Source organism: Callionymus lyra, chromosome 5, assembly GCF_982586985.1.
Source record: "Callionymus lyra chromosome 5, fCalLyr1.hap1.1, whole genome shotgun sequence".
In the NCBI taxonomy this organism is placed as follows: domain Eukaryota; kingdom Metazoa; phylum Chordata; class Actinopteri; order Syngnathiformes; family Callionymidae; genus Callionymus; species Callionymus lyra.
This window is the reverse complement of record NC_141822.1, coordinates 32,902,901-32,927,996: the sequence shown is the minus strand read 5'-3', so window position 1 is coordinate 32,927,996 and position 25,096 is coordinate 32,902,901. Positions and strand designations below refer to the sequence as shown.

Genomic DNA, 25,096 nt, shown 5'->3' with positions numbered 1-25,096 from the left:
GGAGAATGTGAAGTATGCAGCTGATGTACAGGTGTGCAAGTCAAGAAAGACGTCACAGTCTTTCTGGAAAACCTTACAGGTCCGTGTCAGCCAAGGTTGATGAATGAGGCGGAACTGTGTGTCTCTGTAGCACCTTCACAAGCGTTGATATCATTTAACAAGGTGTAGGTGAGGAAAGGTCCTGCCCAGGCGTGCAGCAGAATCTGTGTTCGAACACAAGCAGCTGTTTCCTGACTTCCTAAAATGTTTTCTCTCAGCTCAAAGTTCACAACCAGGTGAGACAAGCCATCGTTAACACCAGATACTGCACAATGTGGACATAAAAAGGTGAACAAATGCACACAGTGCTCTGTTGAAAAGAGCTGGGCAGGTCTCGATAATAAGCATCTCAGTGATGGTGAGGGCATCGCTGTGGAATGTTCTAGATCTGATCCACATGAGTGATGTCACCATGGCTGCAATTAAGTCAACCAGATGGCATGAAGATATACAACATGCCCTGCAAACCATTAGAGCAGGAGAATATGTCTTGTGTTTGCAGCGACTGAGGTTCACTAAAATACTTATTGTTGCTTCATCGTCTCCTCCCTCTGCTCATTATTAAACTGTTCTCATCAACATTTTCATTCAAGCATATGAAGAAGCCCACACATCGTGCGACTCAACTAATAAAAAATTAATTAGATTTTTTTTCCACACAATTTGTGACATGGATGGATGTGTTAATAATTCCATGTGTTGCAGCTAAATGAAATTTAAGCTCCGTTTATTTCTGCTAATCTCTATGAAAGGTTGAATTTTTTACTCATTAAACTCATTAATACTAGTGTGTGGTGTGTTGAGCCACTTGGAAAAACTCCATTTAGCTGGCAGTTATTAATTTATTTTCATTTGGAAACAATTCTATAAATAACAGACTTTAGCTAATAAAGGTTTCTTGATGCAGTTTAAGCATTTCTAGCTCATTCACTTTATTAGGATCTGTGAGCAACAAAACAACAGCAACCCTCTGACAGAGCCTGCTGCACTCAATGGGACAACCTTATCTATTTGAAAAGAATACATACGTATTTTAAATATCTGAAGGACATCTGAGCCCACCTATCAGACATAAATCTGCTTGATAACATTATAATCACCTGAAGCTACAGTTTTAGAAAACTATCTTGTGAATTATGGTTAAATTTTAGTTTGATTAGTTATGAAAAGACGCGTAAAATAAAATTCAACTTTTGTGTAATCTCCAGCTCCAAGAAATTACTTGACCACTTGGATCCGCTGGACGAGCCAATGTGAGGGACCAGGTGTTCAAAGTGCGATGATGTATTTTGGACTGCACAGCAGATAAGCAACAAGAAGACACAGGGGTCTGTAATACCAACTCCTATGTCACCTGCAGATAACATAAAGCAGGCCTAGCATGCGTGATGATCTCCACCTCTGTCATCTCAAGTCATGTTCACTGCAACATCTGGTCATTGTTAGGACACCACTTTTGTTCTCACACTCCTGCTGATCTTGATGAGTTGGCCGTCTGTGAGGTCATCTTTCGTGGACAATAAAGGACCAAAGAAGACGGAGTGGACCATCTCTACCCTCGGGTCCATTATTTACTTCTTAGTTCCTACATTGTGAAGGTCAGTGGCAGCCAGGGCTTCCTGCTATTATGAAAGTGATTTCATTCTGCGAGAACAAAAATGTACTCCTATTCCAAGATCTACGGCTCATTACAGAAGAATGAAATCATAGTGTTGAGCAAGAGAAAGAAATCATTGCACTTTGTAAAATGCAGAAAACAAGATTAAAGAGCTAAGTGGAGCCTCATGTGACACTTTCAAGCACACAATCTATCTTTCAAATGCATCCTCTGATAATAATGGTCATTACGATTCTTAGGATCACAGAGTTTTGTCCAAATTAACAACACAGAAAAAGGCTTTTTTAAAGACCCTTAGAAACATTCCATCCTGCCAGAGTATTTCTATAACACTTGCAACTCCATATCTTCGGAATTAGTGGGCCATTTCATGGATGAGATACAGTATATCCTGCATATGTCATAGCTGAACCGAACAAGGACTGTTCCTAAAGATTATGTCAGAGATAACGAGTACCAGCTTGAGAAAAGACAGTAAATAATCTCAACCCTAACTTAAATTTAAATTTGTGTCTAACCTTCTAAGTCCTTGATGTATTTACCTATCATAACCTTTGAGATATAATAACACATAATAACACATAGTGTATACTTTTAGGAGGATTTCAAAAACATATTCAGGTGTATTCAGATCTATGTCCGTCCCTAAAGATGTCAGAGTCTGAATGAACAACAACTTCATTCATTATTTACACACTTCCAAAATCCATTGAGGTAAACTAAATGATAGTTTTTGTTTTTTTCTTACTCATTTGAAAAGAGTGACCATTGCATCCAGCATGGTCACTCTCCCATGGACGTCTGGCTTGTAGTATACACACCATGCTGATCATGCGGCGTGCACCACATTCATTGTAAAGTGAAATATAACTACTACCAGGAACTGTTGTTAAGTACAAAAAATATTGTTGCTAATGTAGCATAACCCCCAAATGTCTTTTCACTCATGTACTTACACTATCATATTACCATCATGTAATGTCTCATGTGAGGATTGCGGACGAACCATTATAACTCCTTAGAAACATAAACAGAAGTGTTCAGCCACCGAAGACAGATGACCTTGGCAGATGTGAGCCCGCACATATTATGCTAACTTTTCTGTACACTACCTAACTTCGTGATTGATTCTACTTATAGCCTCGTTTTCATTTTCCTCCTGGTCACAAAAGTCTCCTAACTCTCTTCTGGTAATTAGCTTGACCCGGGACAGCAGTGTGTTTTGCATGGCAGCCTGTCCTGCCTGTCATTCCCTGTGATGAAATACAGACAATCTTATAACAACTTCTCTCCCAACTCAAATAGTCTGTTTAGGATTAGGACGGATGATGTGACTTCTTCCAGAAAAGTTCAAGGACCAAAACTGATCCCTTGTGCACTATTCATAAAGAATGACGTCCGTCTGTAGGTCCGTAGATATTGAACTACAGCAGGAAATGATTCTGAAATCTCAAAGACAGTCTGTATATACTATAATATAATACTTTGGTGCATGAAGGTGAAAGCAGTGGTTTTATGGTGTTTTAGCTGACTCAGCATCAGTAAGTAATAATATCCTCGCTGACACCAGTAAATGAAGCAAAGAAAACTTCCTGAAACCACCAACAGAGAATCTGTAGACGCTGTCCTCAGCTTTATATTATACCCTTGTTAAGATGGAAAAAAACAAAAAAAAATGCAGTACCACTGTACAACACTACTATATTTAAGAATATTTAAGTAGCAAATGTATTTTAAGGACTCTTGTTGAAGGGTAACTCATAGTTTGAACAATACAGGAAGCAGAAAATGAAGTTTATTTTTCAACTCTGAGCTAGAACATCGTACATAGAAGGTACATGTAATGACTGTACAGCAGATACATCCTCCTTCCTAATGCATAAAAGGCAAATAAGAACAATCCAGGGTATGTTACAATCTTTGCCAGTTCAAATTTCCAATATTCTCCAGATAACATACAAACCATAAACCTGTTGAAAACCCTGTCAGTAAAATGTCAGCACTCGTAACCAATCATTTTCTGTGCTTTGATAAATACGTGTTGTGAATGTCGTCATATTTGCGTGTTTAAGCTGTATTCAGTCACACGCTCTCACACTGGATTGTCTCCAGACTAAACTTCTGGTTCATGTTCTGATGCTCAATGAAAGTTAAGACCAGATCCACAGTTCAAGTACAAAAAAACAGCATAACTCAATGTAGTTCTATTGTCTTGATTCAATGATTTAGTGCAGGATTTAACAAAGATATATTTAAATAGATCAATATCCCAGAATAAGACAAGTGTACTTTACTTTACTTTACACTTTTGACCAAAAATCCTGGAATGCAGGAGCAATAACACAAAACTAAAGAAGGATGACCAGTGATTCTGCATCCACTTTAGGACTGTGTTTAGAATATTTCATCTACTTTTTAAGATTCGGGCAATATTGAGTCATGAAACTGTGTCGTTGGTAAAGAGGACCAGGAATCATTTCAGGCCTGAAATACAAGTCACTTGGAAAGCTATCTAAAGTTGATTTTCCTACATTAAACTTTATTTTCATCACCTTGTAGTCGTGTAACCCAGCTCTGTACTCACCGCTCACGCTCATGCTCCAGAAGATTAGTGAACTCATCACTCTTCTTCATGAACTCCCCGTGGTTCCTCTTCTCGTCTTCCAGCTTGAAGAGAGCCTGTTTGTGCGACTGTTCCACCATCAGCAGCTGCTCCAGCATGCGCCGGTATGTTTCCCGCTGCTTCTCCACCAACTTGTCCAGCTAAGCAAGAGCAAATACAAACATGAATGCTGAGGTAACTCGAGGGGATCTGTTGGTCTGGGATCATGTGTGAGGTCTCACCTCTAACATGGGCCTTTCATAGATGTCCTCCTGGAGACCATCGGCTTTGCCCTGGATGGCATCTCTCTGAAGAGCCTGCAGGACCTTCTCTGGTGTGACCAAACCATATTTAGCCTCCAACAGGGCCATATCAACCTTTTCTGCTTTCAAGACCGTAATCACTTCATCTCTGGCCTGCAGAGAGAAGAGTCGTGTCAAGAAGGAAGCTCGACCACAAACATGGATGTAAGAGGAAGAACCACGGTACATCAAAACGTTTTTTTTTTTTTCAGTTTGATTTAATTTTCATTCACGGTTGGTTGTTAATCGTATTCCACCTCACAAAGGACAGAGCTAAATTGCTTGATGGCAATATTTTGCTGCTTTTTTGCTAACTTTTTTCAATCCTTCTGAATTTATGACATACGTTTAAGTTTAAATTATATTGTGTTCCACGTGTCTTTCCTTTTCTTTCCTTAACATCCCATTAAAGAAGTGGAAAAGGTTTGAGATCCTGATGATACCACTGACTTTACAGTTCATTAAACCAGGCCACAGCAGATTTAATTGGACTATGATCTTCTTATTTGAACTGCTTTTTGAAATTAGACGGATTTAATTAAACTCTCCATTAATTATTCAAAAATCTCAAACAATATGTTCTTCACCACCACACTTGAACATTTTGATTTGGACAGATATGGTAGTGCTGAATCATAATATTTAAGGGTAATAGAATCGTAGTACATTTAAAAAAAAAATCAAATAGTGATTATTTTTTTCCATCATCAGACTGGGGTTGGTGACACAAGTAATATTTATTCCTTATCTTATCCAACTTGAAAAAAAACCCAAAAAGAGTAAAGGTTTTGATTGACGAAGACAGCAGGCGTTTGCATGTCTGATTCTTTAGTCATTCAGTGTAGTCTTACTTGAGAAAATGAATAACATTTTTTTTCTCTGGAGCTTTGAAACCTCCTGAGCTGATAATGGTTTAGATCTTCACCAATCTCTCCAACAACAGCACATGAATGTCTTCAGTTGGAATTGGTGATGTTCCCACAACAGCTCTAGTCTAGGTCTGCCTGCTGTGGTTTCTCGGATCATGTCCTGACAGTGTCTACTTCCTCTGGAGCATAGTTGCCAGAGAATTCCCGAATACTGTCTAGTGATGACGGGAAGTTGCCTCAGCTGTTAAGCGTCTGTTAACATCGGCTGTTGGTCCATTAGGAGTGACCAAGGTTTCGGAGCCAACATGTCAGACTGTATGTCCGACTGGGGTCTGTGCCATGTCTGCAGGGCTGCCAGCTCACTAATGTTCCCATCATGTTATCCAAGTTTCTGTGCCATTCCTGTCACTTTCGATTACCTGCAACTCTCCTTCCAGCAAGCTCAGCAGAAACACCAGGTCATCCCGGGAAAGGTCCCGGCCCTTCTCCCTGCGGCCTCCTTTTGCAGCCATGCTGGGGCTGCTGACGCCGCAGCTGTTCTTGGCCGTCTTGTGGTTCCGCTGGACTGTACCTGTGTCGTCTGGCGGCTCCCGGTGCCGGCTTCGGCGCTCGGCCTTCACCGAGCGCTCGTCCCGCTCTGTGCTTCGTCCACGTGTATCCGTCGGCTCTTTTCCGGTCTTGGTTTCGGTCACATCCTCCAGGCTATTGCTGCGGGATCGCATATTCCTCTATCTATGAGTAGAAGTGAGGGAGAAGAAGACTGTATTTTAATACATTTATAAAGTCCTGAGTATTTTATTCTGTAAATATAAGAACATTTGCAACTTTATTGACACTACTCAGTGCCAGAATACAATGTTTGTTAGCAAGTTAGTCATTTTCTTTGTGATATGCTAAAATATTTAATTGGATCGGCCTGCTGTCAATCAAAACAGTTGATTAGGCGTTTCTAAGATCGCTGGACTAAAGTAATGTTCTGTTTGCACCATCCCAAATGATTCTACTCAGAGCAAGTCATCAGAGTTAACTCAGATAATGACAACATGTACATAGTTATTTATCCTAAAAACACAATGTTTTCTACAGCAGCAAGTGAACATGTTTAAAAAGTGCTTTCCTATAGCATCAACATTTGACACACATATTCCATGTAGGGCTCTTTGTGCCAGAACATTTATCTTCCTGTACCAATAAAAGAAACAATCGAAACACTGCTAATGATGAACAATAATGAATGTTTATTGTGCTCCTTGTTTAGATACAAATGAAAACATATTTTAATTATACTGTGACATCATACAGAATAAGAGAAAGAGACTCTGATCCAGGATACTTTCTACCCACTCATCACAAATACAAATAAAGATACTGCAAATAAAAATAAAAACATTTCGAAAGCCTGTAAAATTAAAATGTCAAGCGTGGGGACCGAATTAGCGAAACTGCGAGCAGTGCACCATTATAAAGTGCGAGTTAAGAAAGTTCAATTTCAAGTTTACTTTTTCCAGCTCCCTAAAATAATCAGAGACTCATGGAGTAACAGAAATCAGTGGTGGATCAAGGATGCTCCAAGAAAGACAGGATACGACGAATGATAACACGAACCAAGATTACAGAGAGAACAAGCTTTAATGCAATTATTGTTTATCAGTGTAAAGACTTCTACAAACACAGAAACATCATTATTTAGAACAAAAGTAAGTTAAAATCAAGCAGCAAAAACACAGCCAGGTCAGCAGGAGGTGCCTGAATAAATATTTGGAATAATTATTACCAATAATTTACTTCCCTCATAGCTTTTTTTAAATATTTTAATATTAATCATTTGAAGATAACACGATAACAATAAACATTTATTTATTTGTTCAAGAAACTCTTATGGATTCCGAGTTAGAAAAGGAGGCAAAATGAGATGGTTAAAAAAAATGATTATTTGGATAACAACTTTCATAAATCCACACAAACAAGCTGAAATATAACAGATCAGCAGAACGTTAAGTCCTGTCGGTCGCTGACATTACGAGAGGCGTTAGAGAAACGTTGTGCTGCTGCACGAGAACCGGCCAAGTTACATTTGCTGTTGCTTCATTTCCTGTATCAAGTAGTCTTTTCAAATAAACGGATGATGGATGTGCTCATGAAGCCGTTACCAAGTCTCGTCACTTCAATATCTCTACAAAGAGTCTTTGTGACTCGAGGCTTTGCCTGGCTGACAGATCTGTGCGCCCGTGATCAAGATGAAGAGACGTGCAGGCAAAGCTCCTGTCTGCTGCCGCGGCAAGTAATTTATGACTTTTCAGAAGAACTCTCCTTGAAAGTAAATACAGTGCAGGGAGAGAGCAGCACTGAAGCAGGACATGCCAGGACAGATCTCCGGGCGTTTGATGCAAGAGTGAATAATCTATCCAGATGCATGACATCACCATCTATCTGGTTTGGCTCGCTGTACAAAGTTTCCGTCCATCTGAGCTGCAGTGTTCCATCTGTTCTGCTGCTCTCGTCGGTTGTGGAGCATCTGTCACGTCATGGTAGAAAGAGATGGTACGACAGATGACAAACAATTTATTGTAACGTACGTCAGATCGGTATTTATGTTCCTCTGATGGCACTTCAGCTATGAAGATGCACTCATGATGAGGGACCTCAGCGGTGAGGTCAGTGCTGATGCTAACAAATGTAGCCTGACCTGAGAGAAGACTTCCATAACAGATATGTCATGTCCCGCTGTACCTTTGCCATCATTATGTTGAGCATTATAGATCAATCCCTCAACATGCAGGTGACAAGAGTAGATCCTTAAATGAAAACCAACATCTTTCCATGTAGAGAAGCCTTTACCTGTTTAACAGACCTAGATGGTTGGACAGAATCTAACACTGTAATAGAATAACGGAATTCATCCCTTTGTTTGCTGGTCAACTCAAAGATGGGGACTTTCAGCTTGTGTTTTTCCTGGGTATCTATACTTGCATATTATTATAATGATGACGATGGCGTCCACATTATTTTAATTAATATTGAAATTCAGACTAACTGAATAAGATCATGTAAGCCAAGATCATAAACTTACTAAACAAGTGATTGAACTCAAAACTAGTGTTCCACAAATCCAAAAGTTGATATTTTAAGCTTTGTAAATAATTGTGTCTGAAAATCTTCAATTGTAAGAATTTAATGGTAATCTAATCAATCCTCACATTGATCCCAAAAACACAGAAGATCTGATGGGATTCGTGTGAGTTCTTGCAATGAAGATGAATGATCGTGTGATTGTTTTTCTTCACTCTGACAGCGAGGCAGCACATGATTCAGAGCTGAGGTAACTCCATCAATTACTCACCGTGTTTGTATGTGTGTGTGTGCGTCTAATTCCAGTGTTACACACTGTTAAATGTCAATGCGTGTTTGCAACTGCTGACATCACTGGAACACCATGGAGCATTTCAAATGAATAGTTATAGAAGTGTGTAATTACACAGTTACAGGCGTACAAACCCACTCAGGAACAAACACACACAGGAAAGAACAGAAATAGGGAAAGAGAGTCGGCTGTGGTAAATTCCTACAGACGCAAACGTCACAAAGATGTGAAATCTCCAAGATGGATCAGAAATGCATCACATAGTTCACAAAACACTTTCACAGAGAGGGCAGGATCCGACGGGAACATTAGAATTCTATGAAAGCAGTTCATGGATCACAGTCGCACAGGAAAGTGAGTGACTTCATGTTTACAGAGGGAAGAAAGGAATTAACAAACTGAAGGATTTTTATCAACCAAATAAATCAGGCTTATATAAGCTCAGAGGTAGTTCATTCAGCCAAAGTAGAAAATAGGATCTATTCATTATAAAACAAATATTGTGAAACATAAATGTGTTAAATAAACAATAGGTTCATGTGAAGCAAGTGTTACAGTTCCTCACTACTAGTTCACAGCAGATTCATAATAACTTCTGTCAACAGTCATGGAGGTAGTTATGTCTTTATTGTTTGTACGAGTATAACAGTATTGACATCATTGCTGCTGGAGGTCTGCCATATGACAAACACCCCTTCTCGAATCATTAACTCATGTTTTGTCCACGTCACAGCATGAAATCACACTTAAGTGGAAGCAATGATCAATTGGAGCAATTACATCTCTTCTCTTCGTCCCGTCAGTGACTCCTGATGAGTCAAAGTCCTGCACAGACGTATTGGATGAGCAGACTAGGAGTGTATGATGACATGAATCCAACTAAGTAGTTTGTCTCTTCGTTGTAGACGTCAGTATTTCCACTCCTGTTTGTATCAGAAGCCCACGGCCATTTCGTGTGAAGCTCTAGCGCAAAGTGAGCCATTGAATTTCCTCAGGGGACGCATTATTTAGTGGAACGTCGTCAGGTCAGTCAAGACATAAGTAAGAGCAAAGAAAAAATCATTAAAAAAAAATTGTAAAGGCCAAGAAAGGAGAAAACTCCTTCAGTCAAAGGGCCGCACTTTGTCCAGGTCTGGTCTTGAGCAGGGTTGTCTAATTCAATCACACAAGGGGCCAAACTCTTTTGTCAACTGAGGTCATGGGCCAAATAAAATGTAAATTTACCAACCTGTAACAGGAATTATTATTTTTTTAATTCTATGAGGCTCAATACATCTTGATTATCTTTGTCCTCCTTCATCATACACTCCAATCTAACTCTTCCATCAGTTGAATTCTTAACTCTTTATCAAATTGTTGACACACAAAGTCTCTGTTCCTTTTCTTATCTTAAACACTGACATCTTTATAAGTCACAATATCAACATGAACATAAATATATATATCGTGATCTAATATTTTGAGTCAACCATCTAGCCGGTCACATACAATGACTTGACGGGCCGGGTTTGGCCCCCGGGCCCTTGAGTTAACACAAACACCCCAGAGCCATTACCTAGTCGGGGTTGCGTCCTGAGTAAACGGCCCCCACAGATGACGGTGTTTTACTAATCCAGCCTGAGACCGTCAGAGTGACTAACCTCGGCAGCAGCGAGTGTTGCAGTGAGTAAGCCGGGGATCAGCATGTGCTGCGTCTTGTGTCGAAAGGTGAAGTCATAGAGGTGAAGTGAGAGTCAACATCAAGATGAGATTAATGAGGCTTTGTATAATCAAATGTTTTTGTGGAGCTCTGACACAAATACACACCTTGATAAAATACACTATTCACACCACAGTGTACCAATGCTACATGTATGCACTTGTGCACACTCCCCTGAAACACACACTTACACATCTATACACAAAAGAATAATATGGTACAATAGTTTTCACTCATAATACACACATACTTTATACATTAATACACAAAGCATGAACATACACACCCTATTTAATGGAAGTAAATGTGTGCCATCGGACTAGACTGAATATTAATTAAGATTGTACAGCAACGATTATCTTGAAACAGATTTCAATGTAAATATATTAGGTGAGAAAAATTCAGTGTCAACATCTAAATCAATGTATTTGCATTTTATTATTTTGCAATTACTTGTTTACATTGAATATTTTTATACACTAAACTTAACAATGAATTTATTCATACATAAAAAATGTGGTTAAAAAATGTCGCTGCTTGAAATTTGATGTTTTTTTCAAATTCAAAGTCTGATTTTAATGCTTTAAAAAATGAGGTGTTAGAAATTCACAAGTCTGATGTTGAACATTTACTTCCATACTATTTTTCTACACTAAACTACACAAATAGGACAATCACAACCATATAAAAATACTTCTTACCTCTCGTTTACTTTTTAAGATTATTGTATGTTGTTAAATATTTTTATTAATATTAATATTTTATTGCAAATTTTTATCAACTAGTAATGGGCTGAGGAGGTCTCATGAGAACATTTTGGAGGTGAAGCCACTGTGTCATGAAACAGTGTCTTCATTTTAAAAGGCCACTAAATGTCACTCTCTGCTGTAAAATCTTTGGCTCTGATCTACTAATTCAATGAAACTTGGCATCATTTTTAAACTTAGACTGCCATCTAGTGGACTTTTAAAGGTAAGACACTGTTTCATTGCACAGTGGCTTCACTATGAAACTGTTTCATGAGGCCTCATTGACCCATCTCTAGTCTCAATGATTTAATCGTAATCTAATGGAATAACTTATAAATGAGTTTACTTATAGAGTGCTTTGTTCAGCACTAAAATAAACTCACGATCAGGTGAAACTTACTCCGAGACACAACGACACAATCGTATCCAGAGATGGGATTGAACCCAAGACTGATTCACTGTGATTCTACATCACCTCACACCGTCAGACACACCAGACAGGGTCAGAGGTGAGGAAGCAGGTGTGTTGCACCTCCACACGTGCATGTGCACAGACACATCACAACGACACACCCACTGCAGCAAAACACACACAGACGTGCACACACACACACTTGAGAAGAGATTCCTGCAGAGTGACATTATGCCGCTGTCAGTTTGATTTAGGAGCAGAGAAAATAGAGAGAGCATCTCCACATGAAACCCCTCACCACAGTCCAGCAGTCTCAGGGGTCTATGGTTCTTCTCCTCACAGTTGTGTCGGTTCATTACGTAAGTGCAGCTCCCTGCACATATTCAATTGAATGAATGTCTGTAAACTGACCTCAGAGCTGTCACAAGTTACAGAGACAAAACAACGAGGTGCAATCACAGGTCATGACTTCTCTTTAATACACTGAAATCTTCCAAACGTCTCTGGCTGGACTCCATCCATCGAAACCTTTTTTGATCTCACGGATGCTGGAGCTAAGAGTTGTCACATTACTGTTGTTTTAATGATCGTTACATGTGATTTAATCAATGTATGCATGTGTTGAATCCGTGAGATAATAATGTGTTGTGTATTGAAGATGTTTCCTACAGTACAATTCATCCTAACACCCGTATTGCAACAAATAGATTTTTTTTATACGTGACAATTTACTAGTTCTTGTGATTTCAGTAATAAGCTGAATTACAGTAAATGTATTAAAATACTGGACTGTATAACAAGTCTGATCAGTTAATCTGTTGAACTCAAAGTTAGTGGTGTTTACAAACAGTGCAGATGGTTGCCTTGGAAACAGGTGTAGATTTAGACCTGGAGCTCGGATGCCATAAAAGCTTTGCAGTTGCTTCCTGCATAAGTACTGGACTGTAAAAAAAAACAAGAGAAGTGGTTTGAGGGAAATTCCTGTGCGCTTACGTCGCGCTCAGCTGAAGGTGTGGACTTTAAACTCATCATGATGGTCAGAGCTGCGTTTTAACACACCAGGGGAAATAATATCAAGCATATCACGTGTTCAGTTACTTATCTTGAGATTTAAGTTGGGTCTTTCACGATTAAAATTCATTTTTGTTATTCTATACTTAGGAGGTTTTGATTTGTGTTAAGTATTAACAGTCACGAGCGGGGTTAAACAAACAATACCGTTAACAACAGTGAGGGCTGAATTCGTGGTCAATAGAGGGCGCTATGGCGCCACAACACTTCTGTAAATGGGCAAGTTTGAATTTTTTTTATAAAACTTTACATTTGAGGAATAAAACATAATATTCGGGTAGTAGGACGCTAGAAGTATTTGAAGTATTAAACATTACATGTCAAGGAGATTCATGGAATAAGTGTGTTTGTCTGCTGTGACATTTATAGACACACATCTGCACAGAGCTGAAAATATATTTGCTTTATTGATTGTATTTATTTCATCTTTATGTGTCCAAGAAAATAAAAATGAAAATGCTGGAGGTTATTCTATCATTTTCATATGTGGAATTTCAGACTTCCAATGACTTTCACTTATTTTTCATAGCATGCTACTGCGCTTTTGAAAGGAAAAACATGGAAAAAATTCCCTCCAAATGTTGTCATCTTCACTCCGTTTCAGTTTCTGAGACGGATTAATGGTAAGAAACATACTTGACAACGACTGCTGCGGGCAAAATATATTAAATAATTCTAATCATTTTGGATTTTTCTATTCTACATCTTGTTGCACCTATAGTATCTACAGCTGCATCCCTCGATGTACACAGCAGTAGGAAAAAAATATGTATATATAGAGAGAGGGGGATGAGTAATCACTTCTTTTCCAACCATACAAGAGAGAGCTCCTGATTGAAATATACAATTGGTATCACTGGAGATGTTTAAAGGTGTGAATATGTGCCTTGTCTGTAATATGTGAGACACCTTTTTTAAATTTTATATTCTTATATAAACATATTTTCTGAAGGCAGTACTGGTTACACAAATAACTATGTAAGTTTAAACAATTTCCCAAAGGAGACCTCCTGAGGGATCAATAAAGTTTTACCTTACCTTAAGTATACAAAGTCATGAATAAGGATGGAAATGTATTTAAATATCTACACATAAGAAGAAATCATTTCCATTTGCAGGAAAGCGAGGTGAAATCTCGCCTCACTTTTCTGTCAGGACAGTTTCAGATAAAAATGAGCTGTATTCACTTATTTCACTGTGTATATTGTAGTTTAAAGTGGATTATGATTGATAGGAGTACCGGCGAGAAAAGAAAGAAAAAGAAAATTGTGGCCACAACTTTTATTTCTGAACCTGAGCTCTAAAGTCTCTGAGCTCTCAGCTCTATGCTGGTGTGTCCGGCCGGAGCAGAGCCAGACAGATCTCAAGTTCTAAGGTGTGAATAGCAGAAGTTACACCACAAGACCCACCAGAGCGCAGGACCACTGCCCACTGGCTGGATACCCGGATCGTCTTCTCTGTCGTCCAAACATGTTATGCACACGCAAAGCCACAGACATAAACAGGAAAACCACCTGGCTATGTTGTCTAAAACCTAATCGTTCTATGATCAACCACAAGGTCAGCAAGTGCATCTAATATTACAGAGAAGTTTAATGTCACCAGTCACAGCCTATTAATGTCATTTCAACAGCTCCATAAAATGATAACACACTCATTAACTCAACTATTTAAAATGCTATATAGAGCCAACAAATGTTGCTTTCGCTTTATCTGTGGACTTTATTTTATACTTAATTCCAAATCTCTAATATTGAAGTCTCATTTTTAAATGCAATGCGCTATCTAGCAGACAGATGGCGCAGATGTTTCTAAATTTTCCCATGAAGGCTGAAGGTCATGAAATCATAACCTTGTCATGACATCATCAAGGTGGGTTCATTGTCATTTGTCAAAAATTGTGTAAAAGAAGTGTATATGCAAGACTGTATAGACTGTAGGTAAACAGGATTAAAACAGTAGTATGTCAAAATGTTACCGTAGTATTAAGAAAAGTACGGATAGAAAGAACAGTTTATGGGTCAGAGATGTGGTAGATTTTGTTGTTGTTGTTCTGTAATTTCAACAAAGTTGTACAATTTTCATTATTATTTTTGAGTATAGAGCAAGTTTTATGGTGTGAAGGAATTTGCTTTAGTGGTAGTTATTTTTGTGTTTTCCGGGGGAACATGGAGTACTAGCAGTTGTAGGTGGATGTAGTCTCCGAAGTAACAGGATAAATGATTCTAGTAAATGTATCTATAGCAACCAGAGTGAACTATTGTTCTATGGTTGCCACATCACAATAATACAAATATGGCTTTTAAAATATTTTTGAAATAGTAAAAAATAAACAAGGATCATGTTATTGTGTTATATAAACACATTTCAATTCCTAAAAAGGCTTGCTTGTTCTTCTTTGTATTACTCATTAATGAACACAGTTTAAATGTATATATGGAAGAACAGTAAAGAAATGGAAGCTTAATATAATGTTAATCCGGAGTTTAATACTGTGTATGTATTTATTTTTATTGTTATTTTTATCCTTTTTTCAACAAACCACCATTTATTTATGACACCCATTTTAACTAGCACAACATCATTCCTGAAGTGTCACTCGAGACTTCACAAGGGCCACATGAATACAGTGAAAAGACAGAAGGTTGCCTGCTGCCTTCACTTTGCTCATGTTATAAACAGTCACACGTGTGTTCAAGAAAATGAACACTTTAAAACATGTAACACAAGATAATCAGCAGAGTGACTTCGACTGGACGTCCATCTGTGCAGAGAATAGGATTGACCCAATGGATTAATGGGTCACTCTCCACACGCACACTGTTGCATGTACAGCATAACAGAGTTTAAAGTTACTTCCTCTAATGAACTGATTCTTAAATATTAGGAATATTTAGTTATATCACATAGGAAAACACAGAAAACAACTACACATGATTAAAAACACTCGAGTGCTTATTTAATAAAGGAATAACTTTTAGGGTTGGTGAAGATCAAAGTGGTAAACAAGATGTGAAGGACTCAATATGAAGAAAAGTATTAATGCATCTTTCCTGTGGTTTAGTTGCTAAGCAACCCGCACTGAGTTGTGCATGATGAGTCAGAGGTTGTTCTGCTGCTGAATTTTTAGTCGCCCTCTTAAATCACTGACACACAAACGCTCAGCGTTCATTCATGAGTTCATTCAGACGTCCTCCCTCTATCACAGCGTCCTTCATCCACCTAATAATGACTGAGCTCATCAATATTGCATCAGTATTCACACCGTCATATCACAACCTAAATTAAGCTCAGCAGTAGCCCACATTGTCTGGAAGGACTTTCAGAGGTTGTTCCTGCCTCAGGTGTATCTAGACACTGCAGCAGCAAATATATCTGATATCAGAGCATTTACCTGATTCTCTCACAAGACTCCCTCCTGTCAACTCTCAGCACCTTGTGTGCACTTTCACTTGGTATAAGCAGTTTGACAGTCTCTGAACCAGAGGAGTCCGGTGTGAAGGAGCAGCTTTGAATGGACCAGTCTGTGTTTGACCCAAGAGCTCTAGAGAAAGTTCTCCCACTCCAGTGGTCTCTGCTGCATCTGTACATGTTTTAATGGATTATTTGATTCAAAGAGCACATTTGTTGACAAGCAGTGGTGAAGTATAATGAGCCACATGCTGAAACTTCATGTTTTGATCAATCACCTAACCACTGTATATAGACTGGAGAGTTTATCATGACTGAACATTATACAGACAGATAAACCCTAGGTGTAGGTGTATATCCATCCACACAAAAACTACACATTTTTGCATCCATAAATATAGGAGAATATATTCTTGAATTGTATCCATAAATCGAATGACCAATATAGCATGTACCTGGATCAATTTCAGTATGAGCTTTTGTATTTCACACATCCAAATTGATTCATAAATATGTATGATTTTTATTTGAAAAACAAAAATAAAATTGGAAGATTGAAAAATCTTTTTGTGAAATCCGTTTCGCATTTGTGAATTAACTAATACACACATTCACCAAATACAACTCTTTTTGAAACATGATTCTCGAAATATCGGCAAATAAAACGGAAACACGAGATATACCCAAGCGATTCACATAGTAGCCACTAGATGGTAGTGTTGTAATAAGCTTTGAAACCGATATTAAAACAAATCTTTATGAGAAAAATTAAGCCCATATTTTTATGCCATAGTTTCAAGTATATATTATTCTATAAATTCTCAGTTTAGTTTCTGCCATATGTTCACATCAGTTTAAAGTTGGATCATTCGGCAACCAAAAATTGGCGGTTTTGTCCGATTTGGTCTTAAGACAGAAATAATTTCCTTTATGCGTTGGACAACACTGATGCCAAAGTTGAATTATCTTGTTGACTTTGAATTGATGGACATTAATGTAATAACCCATTGTGTAATTTGGGAAAATTTGAATCCAAATCAGCTGCAGCAGACAGAAGAACAATAGAGCACCCATTAAAAGTATGAATTAGTAAGTAAGTAATATTTATAAAGTGCTTTTCTAGACCAGGTTCACAAACACTTAAACAATCAAAACAATACCCAATAAAATATATACTTAAAATAACACAGAGACAAACACAGGAGTCTCAGAGAATCAAGGAAAAGCCTGCACGAATAAAAGTGTCTTAAGATGTTTCTTTATAAGAAGTAAAGTCCAGAAATTGTCATTTTTGCCACAAGAATCCCAAACCCAGGGTGCCATGCTGACACTGACCTCAGCTGTTAGGTAAGAGTAGTGTGGGACAATGTTCGAGTGGCTTCAGAAAATAGCCCAGTAATTGACTGTGTTATGCGGTGAATGCAAACACTATGTAAAGTCCATGCTAATCCCTCGTCGTGCCAACTGAGCCTGTAGCTATAACAACAGTAAACACGTAGCAGGGCAACAATAAAGACCAGTCGGGGTTCAGAGATGAAAAGGCCTCTGTTCGAGGGGTTAGATTCTACCTGCAGTGCATATTTAGCACCAGCTGTGTGGCTTCATTTATTCCAGTGACTAATGGTAGGAATTTTACAGCTACATATAAATCCAGAGTCAACAGAGTGCTAAGTGGAAGTGCTTCGGAAAACACTTTTATTGGCGGAGGCCAAATATCTGAGAGGTATTATTTATGAATAAGTTATACATTCAACACATTTTTATTACTCATTATATGTTTCTGATATCACGTAAAATAATACTGCTCCTGACATGATTTCGATTGTAATAATTGTAATTTAGAAATTAAACAATATGGTGATATATATAATTCAATTTAAACATGCCTGCGCCATGTTAATAACCTATCTTAAAAAGCGCCATGTGCACCTATCGAGCGCTTCTATCAGTGGTCCTGTTGTGATGTCAGAGGAACAACTGATCACTGCTGACCTACCGTTATATGCACATGATGAAAGTAGTTAAAAACACTGATGATATAAACATTTGATCAAATTATTTGTTCATAAATGTGATTTCTTTTAACCTTTTTTTCAACCCTTTTGTTAACTCAAGGTGACCCACGGGCCTGTAACCAAATGTGTTTGTGGTATCCCTTGTTCATATCAATGGAAACACTTCCAGGACTTGTTTTTACAATTTGCACATGAAACGGGACAAAAGGTCCATGTCCAGAAAATCTGGTCAGCTGACTGAGTGCGTGACTGGTCCTGCATCATTTGCTGCATCATGGAAAGTTCTATCCAGAGTTCACAGTTGCAGTAAAACAAAAATAGAGTACAAGCTATCTAAAGTGGGGAGGACCCATTCATGTATCTGAGGGACCGGTGATAAGTAATGTTCACCAAAGACCGAGAACTAAGTCTCACAAACATGCCAGAACTGGGATACAATACAATTATATGGAAAGTTGTTCTTATATTCACAAAATATACATATAAAATAAGTAGGATATAGTGAATGTTAGCATACAGTAGCTCCTTTACAGTGTAGGATCATTGTAAGTCACCAACACAAAAGGTTTTAAGTCAGACTATCAGACAACACCCATCCCTTATCTTCTCAAGATGTTCTTTTTTCAGGCTGGAAAATTCTGCTCTATTTATGTTGGAGTAGTACTGGGCCACACACCAAAATTCAGTCTACTTGAAAGGTATACCGAACAGTTTACTTTATGTTTACTATCTCATTTGTCTAGGCTTGGACGTCTAATATAAATAAAGATATCAAGTCTTTTTAGCACTTACAAGGCTATCAGGGGCCAGAATCATTTTGGTTTTGTTAGCCACTAAGTTAAGATTCACTAAGTTTGCCATGAATTACTACATACATTTTTTTACAATGCATTTTGAAGATACTCGCATCAGTCACCTCGAAAGAAAATGCTGTTTCTGTTCCATGAAGAGTAGGCTTCTCTTGGTTGCTGTGTTTATGCTTAAGATTACTCAGTGAATGGAACTACAAGTCGTATGAAGACTTTAGTGTGACCAAGTAAACTCCTGACTCATTTTCATCTTCTTATACTCAATCTTTTTTTGGCTGATGAACTTCACCTAATATGTCCATTGTGCTTTTAATACCCCTCTTCTTTCACCACTTTATCTTTAACGGACGGAGGCAGATCTACAAAAGCTCTGGTCAAGCTGATGGCTCAAGGCAGTACAATCTGAACTCAGCAACTTTTTTGACAGCAGGACCGCATGTCGGGGTTTGTGGAGTGAGGCAGGCAGGCTAATGTAGGACAACACTGACGTTTCTCTCTCTGTATATATAGAAGTCTCTTCCCAGAGGACTGCCTGGATGGTATTCAGTGCGAGAAATTTGAGCTACAGTGACCAGCATGTGTTCTTTTATCCACATCCGTGTACCTGTTGACCCCACTCTGTCCCCTCAGGACTCAATTATCTTTATGATCCTAGAACGTTTTCAATATCGGTACAGACAATGCAGCATAAAGAAACCTATGACATTTACAAATCAAATCATCTTCCAATATCTCTTGTGTTTGTAAATTTTCTTTACATTTTTGTAATGTCATTTTTATGTATCATGCAGTAAAACTCACTATTAACTTATCGATGCTCTTGTCATTTTTTGCAGGGACAACCTGCCTGGAGAGTCATATGACCACTATACGGAGAAATAGTTTTCTAATACTTGTGAAAAGAATGAGATACTTTACTCACCGGGAAGATGAAATGAAAAAAAAAACAGTTTATCTCTTTCAGTTAACAAGTTTACACACAGATAAATTGGTCAAAACCAAACACACTTTATTAAATCCTTTATTTATCGACGGGTTGCTAGTTGATAGCTAGCTAGGTAGATAGATGGGCTAAAATATTGGAGTCAACATTAGCATAGAGATAACTGAATTGTGCTGCCTTATGGTGGTTTAGTATGAATTATATTCATTATATTGTATAAACTTTGTTTAAAAAATTTTTTTTTTGAAAAAACAGTACTTTTCTATTTGTTGGGAAATATGCAAGTTCAGTGTACTAACAGTGTGAAGTGAATCACTTGAGCTTCACGTTTAGTTCTGGTTATATTTAGCACTTTTGTTGTTAAATTATTTACCTGAAATACTGATATCGTTTAGGATTTGTTAAAAACTTTGCATGCTCTCTTGGTGAATATCATTTCTCTTTTTGCACATTTGACTGCCGTACCAGTACTGAAGTAGGACATACATAATGATGGATCACCTATAATCTGATTAACATGAACAACAAATCAATCGACTGGTAAACCAACACAGCAACTGTATAAGAGCAATCTGCTTTCCAGCTGGAGAAGCTCAGACTGCCAACAGGTGGATCTTAATGCTTCAATGGATCAATGATCTCTGTTCCACTACCCTGGATCTGTCAATCAGCCCAGGGTTGAGACGACTCAGAGGATCATCCAGGTGACTTAAGGTTTAGGTTTTACAAAAGTCAGACGAACACAACTTTTGAATTAAGCTGTTTGTTCTTGGTTCTGTTTCTCTATTGTTTATTTTTTGTGCTTTGTTGTTTCTTCTGTAATGCCACCACAACAAAGGTTGTGTTTACAACACTGGCAATAAAATGTTTCTATTAATATTGATATAAAATCTGAGAAAATGCTATGATGTGCATTTCACTTGACAAGTTCTTTGAAGATCCTACATTATCTCTCCACAAACATCACTCTGCACACAGTAATACTCATAGTGCAGTCCTTCAGCAAGGTGATGCAATTCTTGTTCTTGTTAAAAACATCTCATTTAAAGTATCAATTTCTCAAAGACAAAAAGACATGACGAATAATGCATTACAATACAAAAAGTAATTTGGGATAACTTAACTTAAACAAAATGTAAATTCTGATCAGGCGACCCAGAATCGGGCAAATCTTTGCACTGGCTTCTCTTTTAAAGCTAAAGGTCTGGATGGTTGTCTCGGGTGAGTCAACCAAGAGAATCATGAAGTGTGTTAAACCGATTGTCTTCACTCATTTGCACCTGTAAATCACTGTTTGGGGAATTAAATCGTAGTATTGGCGATGTTTTAATGCAGTTTAAATGGAGGGCTACTTACTGGGTGACGTGTGTGCGAGCATGACTGTGTCACGTTAACAGAATCACCTATTAAGAAAAGCTGGCTTTGGAATGTGCACGACAGGTTTAATTAATTCTCTACGTCATCTTTAGAATTTGAAAGTGTTTGTCTGTCATCTCAACCACGTGAAGTTTTTTCTGCGACTAGAAATGTTTGCTGATTTTTGTATTGTTAGATTAAAATTGTTACATACATATACGCCATCTTTAAATTAATGCTAAAAGACAATCAAAATATAAAGTACAATCTACTCGTTTGATCTAAGAGCGGGAAAAACGTTTGCCTACACACATTTACGATCAACATTCCACTCACGACTGATTACTGGTTCAAGACAAGCTTGGATCAGAATTAGAGTACCACCATATCTAAGTGAACACCAAAAACAACAACTTTAAAAATAATTTTGTACAGCGCTTGACCAATTCTACCCTTATATAGAGTTGTTAAATGGTCATTTTCCTGGTTGATAAAAATCAACAATATTCATAACTTTATCTAGGACTTACACTTACAATTTTACCAAAAAAAGACATGTGTTCACAATTAGACAAACATTTATAATCCTGGAAATACAAATCCACTTAAACCTAATATTTCATAACCTTATAGTCCCTGAGAGTACTGGGTCTGTTAACAGGCGAAAACGTTAATTTTAACTTGCAATTATTTCATTCTAGATTTATAAGCATCAACTTGTATCTCATAGAAGATGTAATCATCTGCATCTTAAGGGGCTACAGTTGAGTACCTGCTGTCTGACCTGAGTTTGTTGTTGTTTGACTTTCCTCCAATTATGTTTCCAAACCTCAATGGTGGTAACTTGAGCCGGCGTCCCCGCCCCTCACTGGTCATACATGTAGATGCGGTTTGACAGCCCCTCGTACTCTTTTGGGCATCTGGAAATCTCCCTGGCTCGTGATCAAGATAAAGTATTTATTGATCTATTATCACCTGCTTTGATTTGAAGGTTAGGGAAACATTGTGGAGGCAGACGTTATTAACCTCTCTCTACTGCCATATATTACCATACAAGGTTGATTTTCCCCAACAGCAATGAACATTCTCAATCTTCTTGGATTAGACTGAGATTACAAGACGTACCATCTGACCCTCAGAGACCCCTGGTCTCTAATCTATGTGTAATTAGCTAAAATAAAGATGTGAATCTCACGCTTGTGCTGAAATCTTCTCCTTCCATGAACAGGTTAAATGTGAAGTTCTTGAATGATTCCTGCAGCCCCAGAATATGAGCAGAACCATTGGATGTTACCAGTAATCACGCTTAAAAAAAAACGATGCTGGTCACTTGCAACCTGCCACTGAACACACTCACCTCTTGTTGCAGAGCGTTTGCCCTCAGTGCTGGTGTGCCTCTGCAGAGCTGCCAGCTGTCTTCAGCCACTGATCAGCTGTATCCTCACGCTCAAAGTCTGCTTTTCCTGCCTCCTTGTGTCCTCGGCCGGCCTGTGTACAATCCAGAAGGTGCGATTGCTGCAAAACAAGAGTCCTAGCAGAGCTGTGGCTGGTGTCTGAGCACACCGATGGATTCCGTTTGTGAGGGAGAGAGAAAGAGAGGGAGAGCAGTGGGGGAGACGAGACCTGCCATGCAGATATCAGCCCTGTCGCAGTTAAATTTAAACTCCCTCCCTTCTGACACCTTGAGCCTTGGATGCCCTCCCTACTCTTTCTACAGCCCTTGACACACACACACACACACACACACACACACACACACACACACACACACACACACACACACACACACACACACACACACACACACACACACACAGCTTTAATGGGACCATATGGCCCCAGCCAGGGACCCGGCCCACCTCACGTCTGTTATTCTTAGGTCGAGGGGGCAAAAATGATGTAGATCCTGAAGATTGCGAGTACACGGTGGGAAAATGGAAAGTTATGCAATCACATACTTTAGGAATTGTGGGATCCGATTTGTTTTTATCACCACCAGTGGGGTGTAGGTTTCGCCAAGAATAGGCTTGTGACAGTTTGAGTGGCGACCCCTGCACCGGTTTGAAAAAAAGTGGGTTAGGTTCTGATGCAGACTGAGTGAGGGAGGGTCACAGACTGTTGAGTCACACACTTGCATGAAGCAAGAACCAACTGCATCGTTTGATGGAAGATCATCTGTAATATCCGTTGATTTAAGTACTATAGAAAATGTTTGCTTGTGTTTGACCTACGTTGTTTCAAGGTCCTCAGCTGTCGGAGAGTCTTCCTCACGCACTGCCATAAATCTCACCTTTATTTATACAGGTGTGTGTGTGGCTTCTGTGTGTGGTATCACACCTCGGTATTGTGTAACAATATGTGATAAATATGTTTATTTCTTTACTGATTGAAGTCTTAAAGCAGCAATCATTGATTTTCTATTTTCAGTTTTTTTCATGGTTGGTCACATTTTGAACAGTCATAATTCCAGCTGTTATTCTAACCACGCTTTATCATGAAGCCTGGGTGTCTACTAGCTTCCCTTCCCAGATCACTAATATCTATACCATTAGCTTATACCATAACATTATTATTAATCAGGTAGCCACTAGTTCTGCCTCCTTTTAAACACCTCCTAATCCCATAACGACAAGGTCCTTCCAGTAGTTATCAGACAAACTATTTATTCTTGTAGATCCACTTCATGAGTAAAATTTCTCGACTTCATGAAAGCGGAGACAACTCAGAACTCTTTAGAAACCTCCATATGACCACAACTCCAAACAACAGAAGAAAATAACGAGTAGTGAGTTCATAAGACATGAGCGCCTCGTCTATGGCAGCACATTTAAATGAAAGAACCAGACCCGCGTGTTTTGAGTGCTAGTTACATCCTGATGTACATTAGTATCTTGACGTGTTTGGCTGGGGTGTGTGCGCGCGCACCTGCATGTGTGCGCATATGTGCGTTTATTACCTTATAAAATCACACAATTTAATTTGTATAAATTACACTTATTTTGTATGCAAATAATTATGACAGCTGGAAATGAAAGGCAGACATGACATCGTTTCAATTCTGTTTACTCTGGACTAAAGTTTGTGTGATTCTTATTAATGACTGATAAATATAAATGTTTTCACCACAGGTTTTTATAGTAGTTTTAAAAGTTAAAGTATTGACAAGGCTCCATGTTTTATAGTATGTTTGTTTACTAATGTAATTATAGTAACTAAATAGACCTCCAGTTTATTTCAATGTATGCTTAATTTGCCTTTATCTTAAAAATCGCAAAGAAATGCATTTATTGTAGATCAAATCCATGAATTAATAAGCATATTCAATGTTGGGTAAAATAATCACAATATGATTATTATTATTCTGACCATGACACGTACCTGTTAAGTTTGTAATTGGCCTCCCGGCGTCACCTGAAGTCACCACCAGTGTGAGGTGGCAGCTGTAAGGATGGATAAATCAGAGACATGTTTGCCAGCTGGTGAAGCTCTAGTGCTGCAGGAGGCGGTGGAACGGCTGCAGACCCATCACTCTGGGGTCCTGACAGTACGTGAGCAGGTCAGAGACGTGTTGTAACAGAACACTAGTCACTAATCACTAACATCACAAAATTAACCTCACTGACAGCTCGGCAGAAAGTGCAGTCCAGAAAGTTTCCAGGTGGCCGTCTCTCAACACTCGAGGACGGCGGCGTGGCTGTTTATGATTCTGATGCACGTGCATGTGTACATATCCTCTTACTTGACATTCCATCTCGACATACACTTCCATATTAAGTCATCCTACACAGATTGTTGCGACAGGTCGTTTTTGTATTTGTAAACAGAAGAATAAAGTGCCAT

The 25,096-nt window shown here is 38.5% G+C and overlaps 1 protein-coding gene across 1 annotated transcript in view; it reads right to left on the bottom strand.

The window, feature by feature from the left end:
- filip1l (filamin A interacting protein 1-like) overlaps positions 1-22,662 on the bottom strand; it is a 54,204-nt gene extending 31,542 nt beyond the window's left edge. Inside the window, exons 1-4 of the mRNA XM_087792053.1 lie at positions 22,614-22,662; positions 5,850-6,162; positions 4,502-4,675; positions 4,242-4,420 (exon numbers count right to left, since the gene is read on the bottom strand). Coding sequence (XP_087648179.1) covers positions 4,242-4,420; positions 4,502-4,675; positions 5,850-6,152 — 656 coding nt within the window. The 5' untranslated portion in view covers positions 6,153-6,162; positions 22,614-22,662. The remainder of the gene's footprint in view (positions 1-4,241; positions 4,421-4,501; positions 4,676-5,849; positions 6,163-22,613) is intronic.
- Positions 22,663-25,096: the final 2,434 nt, after the last annotated feature.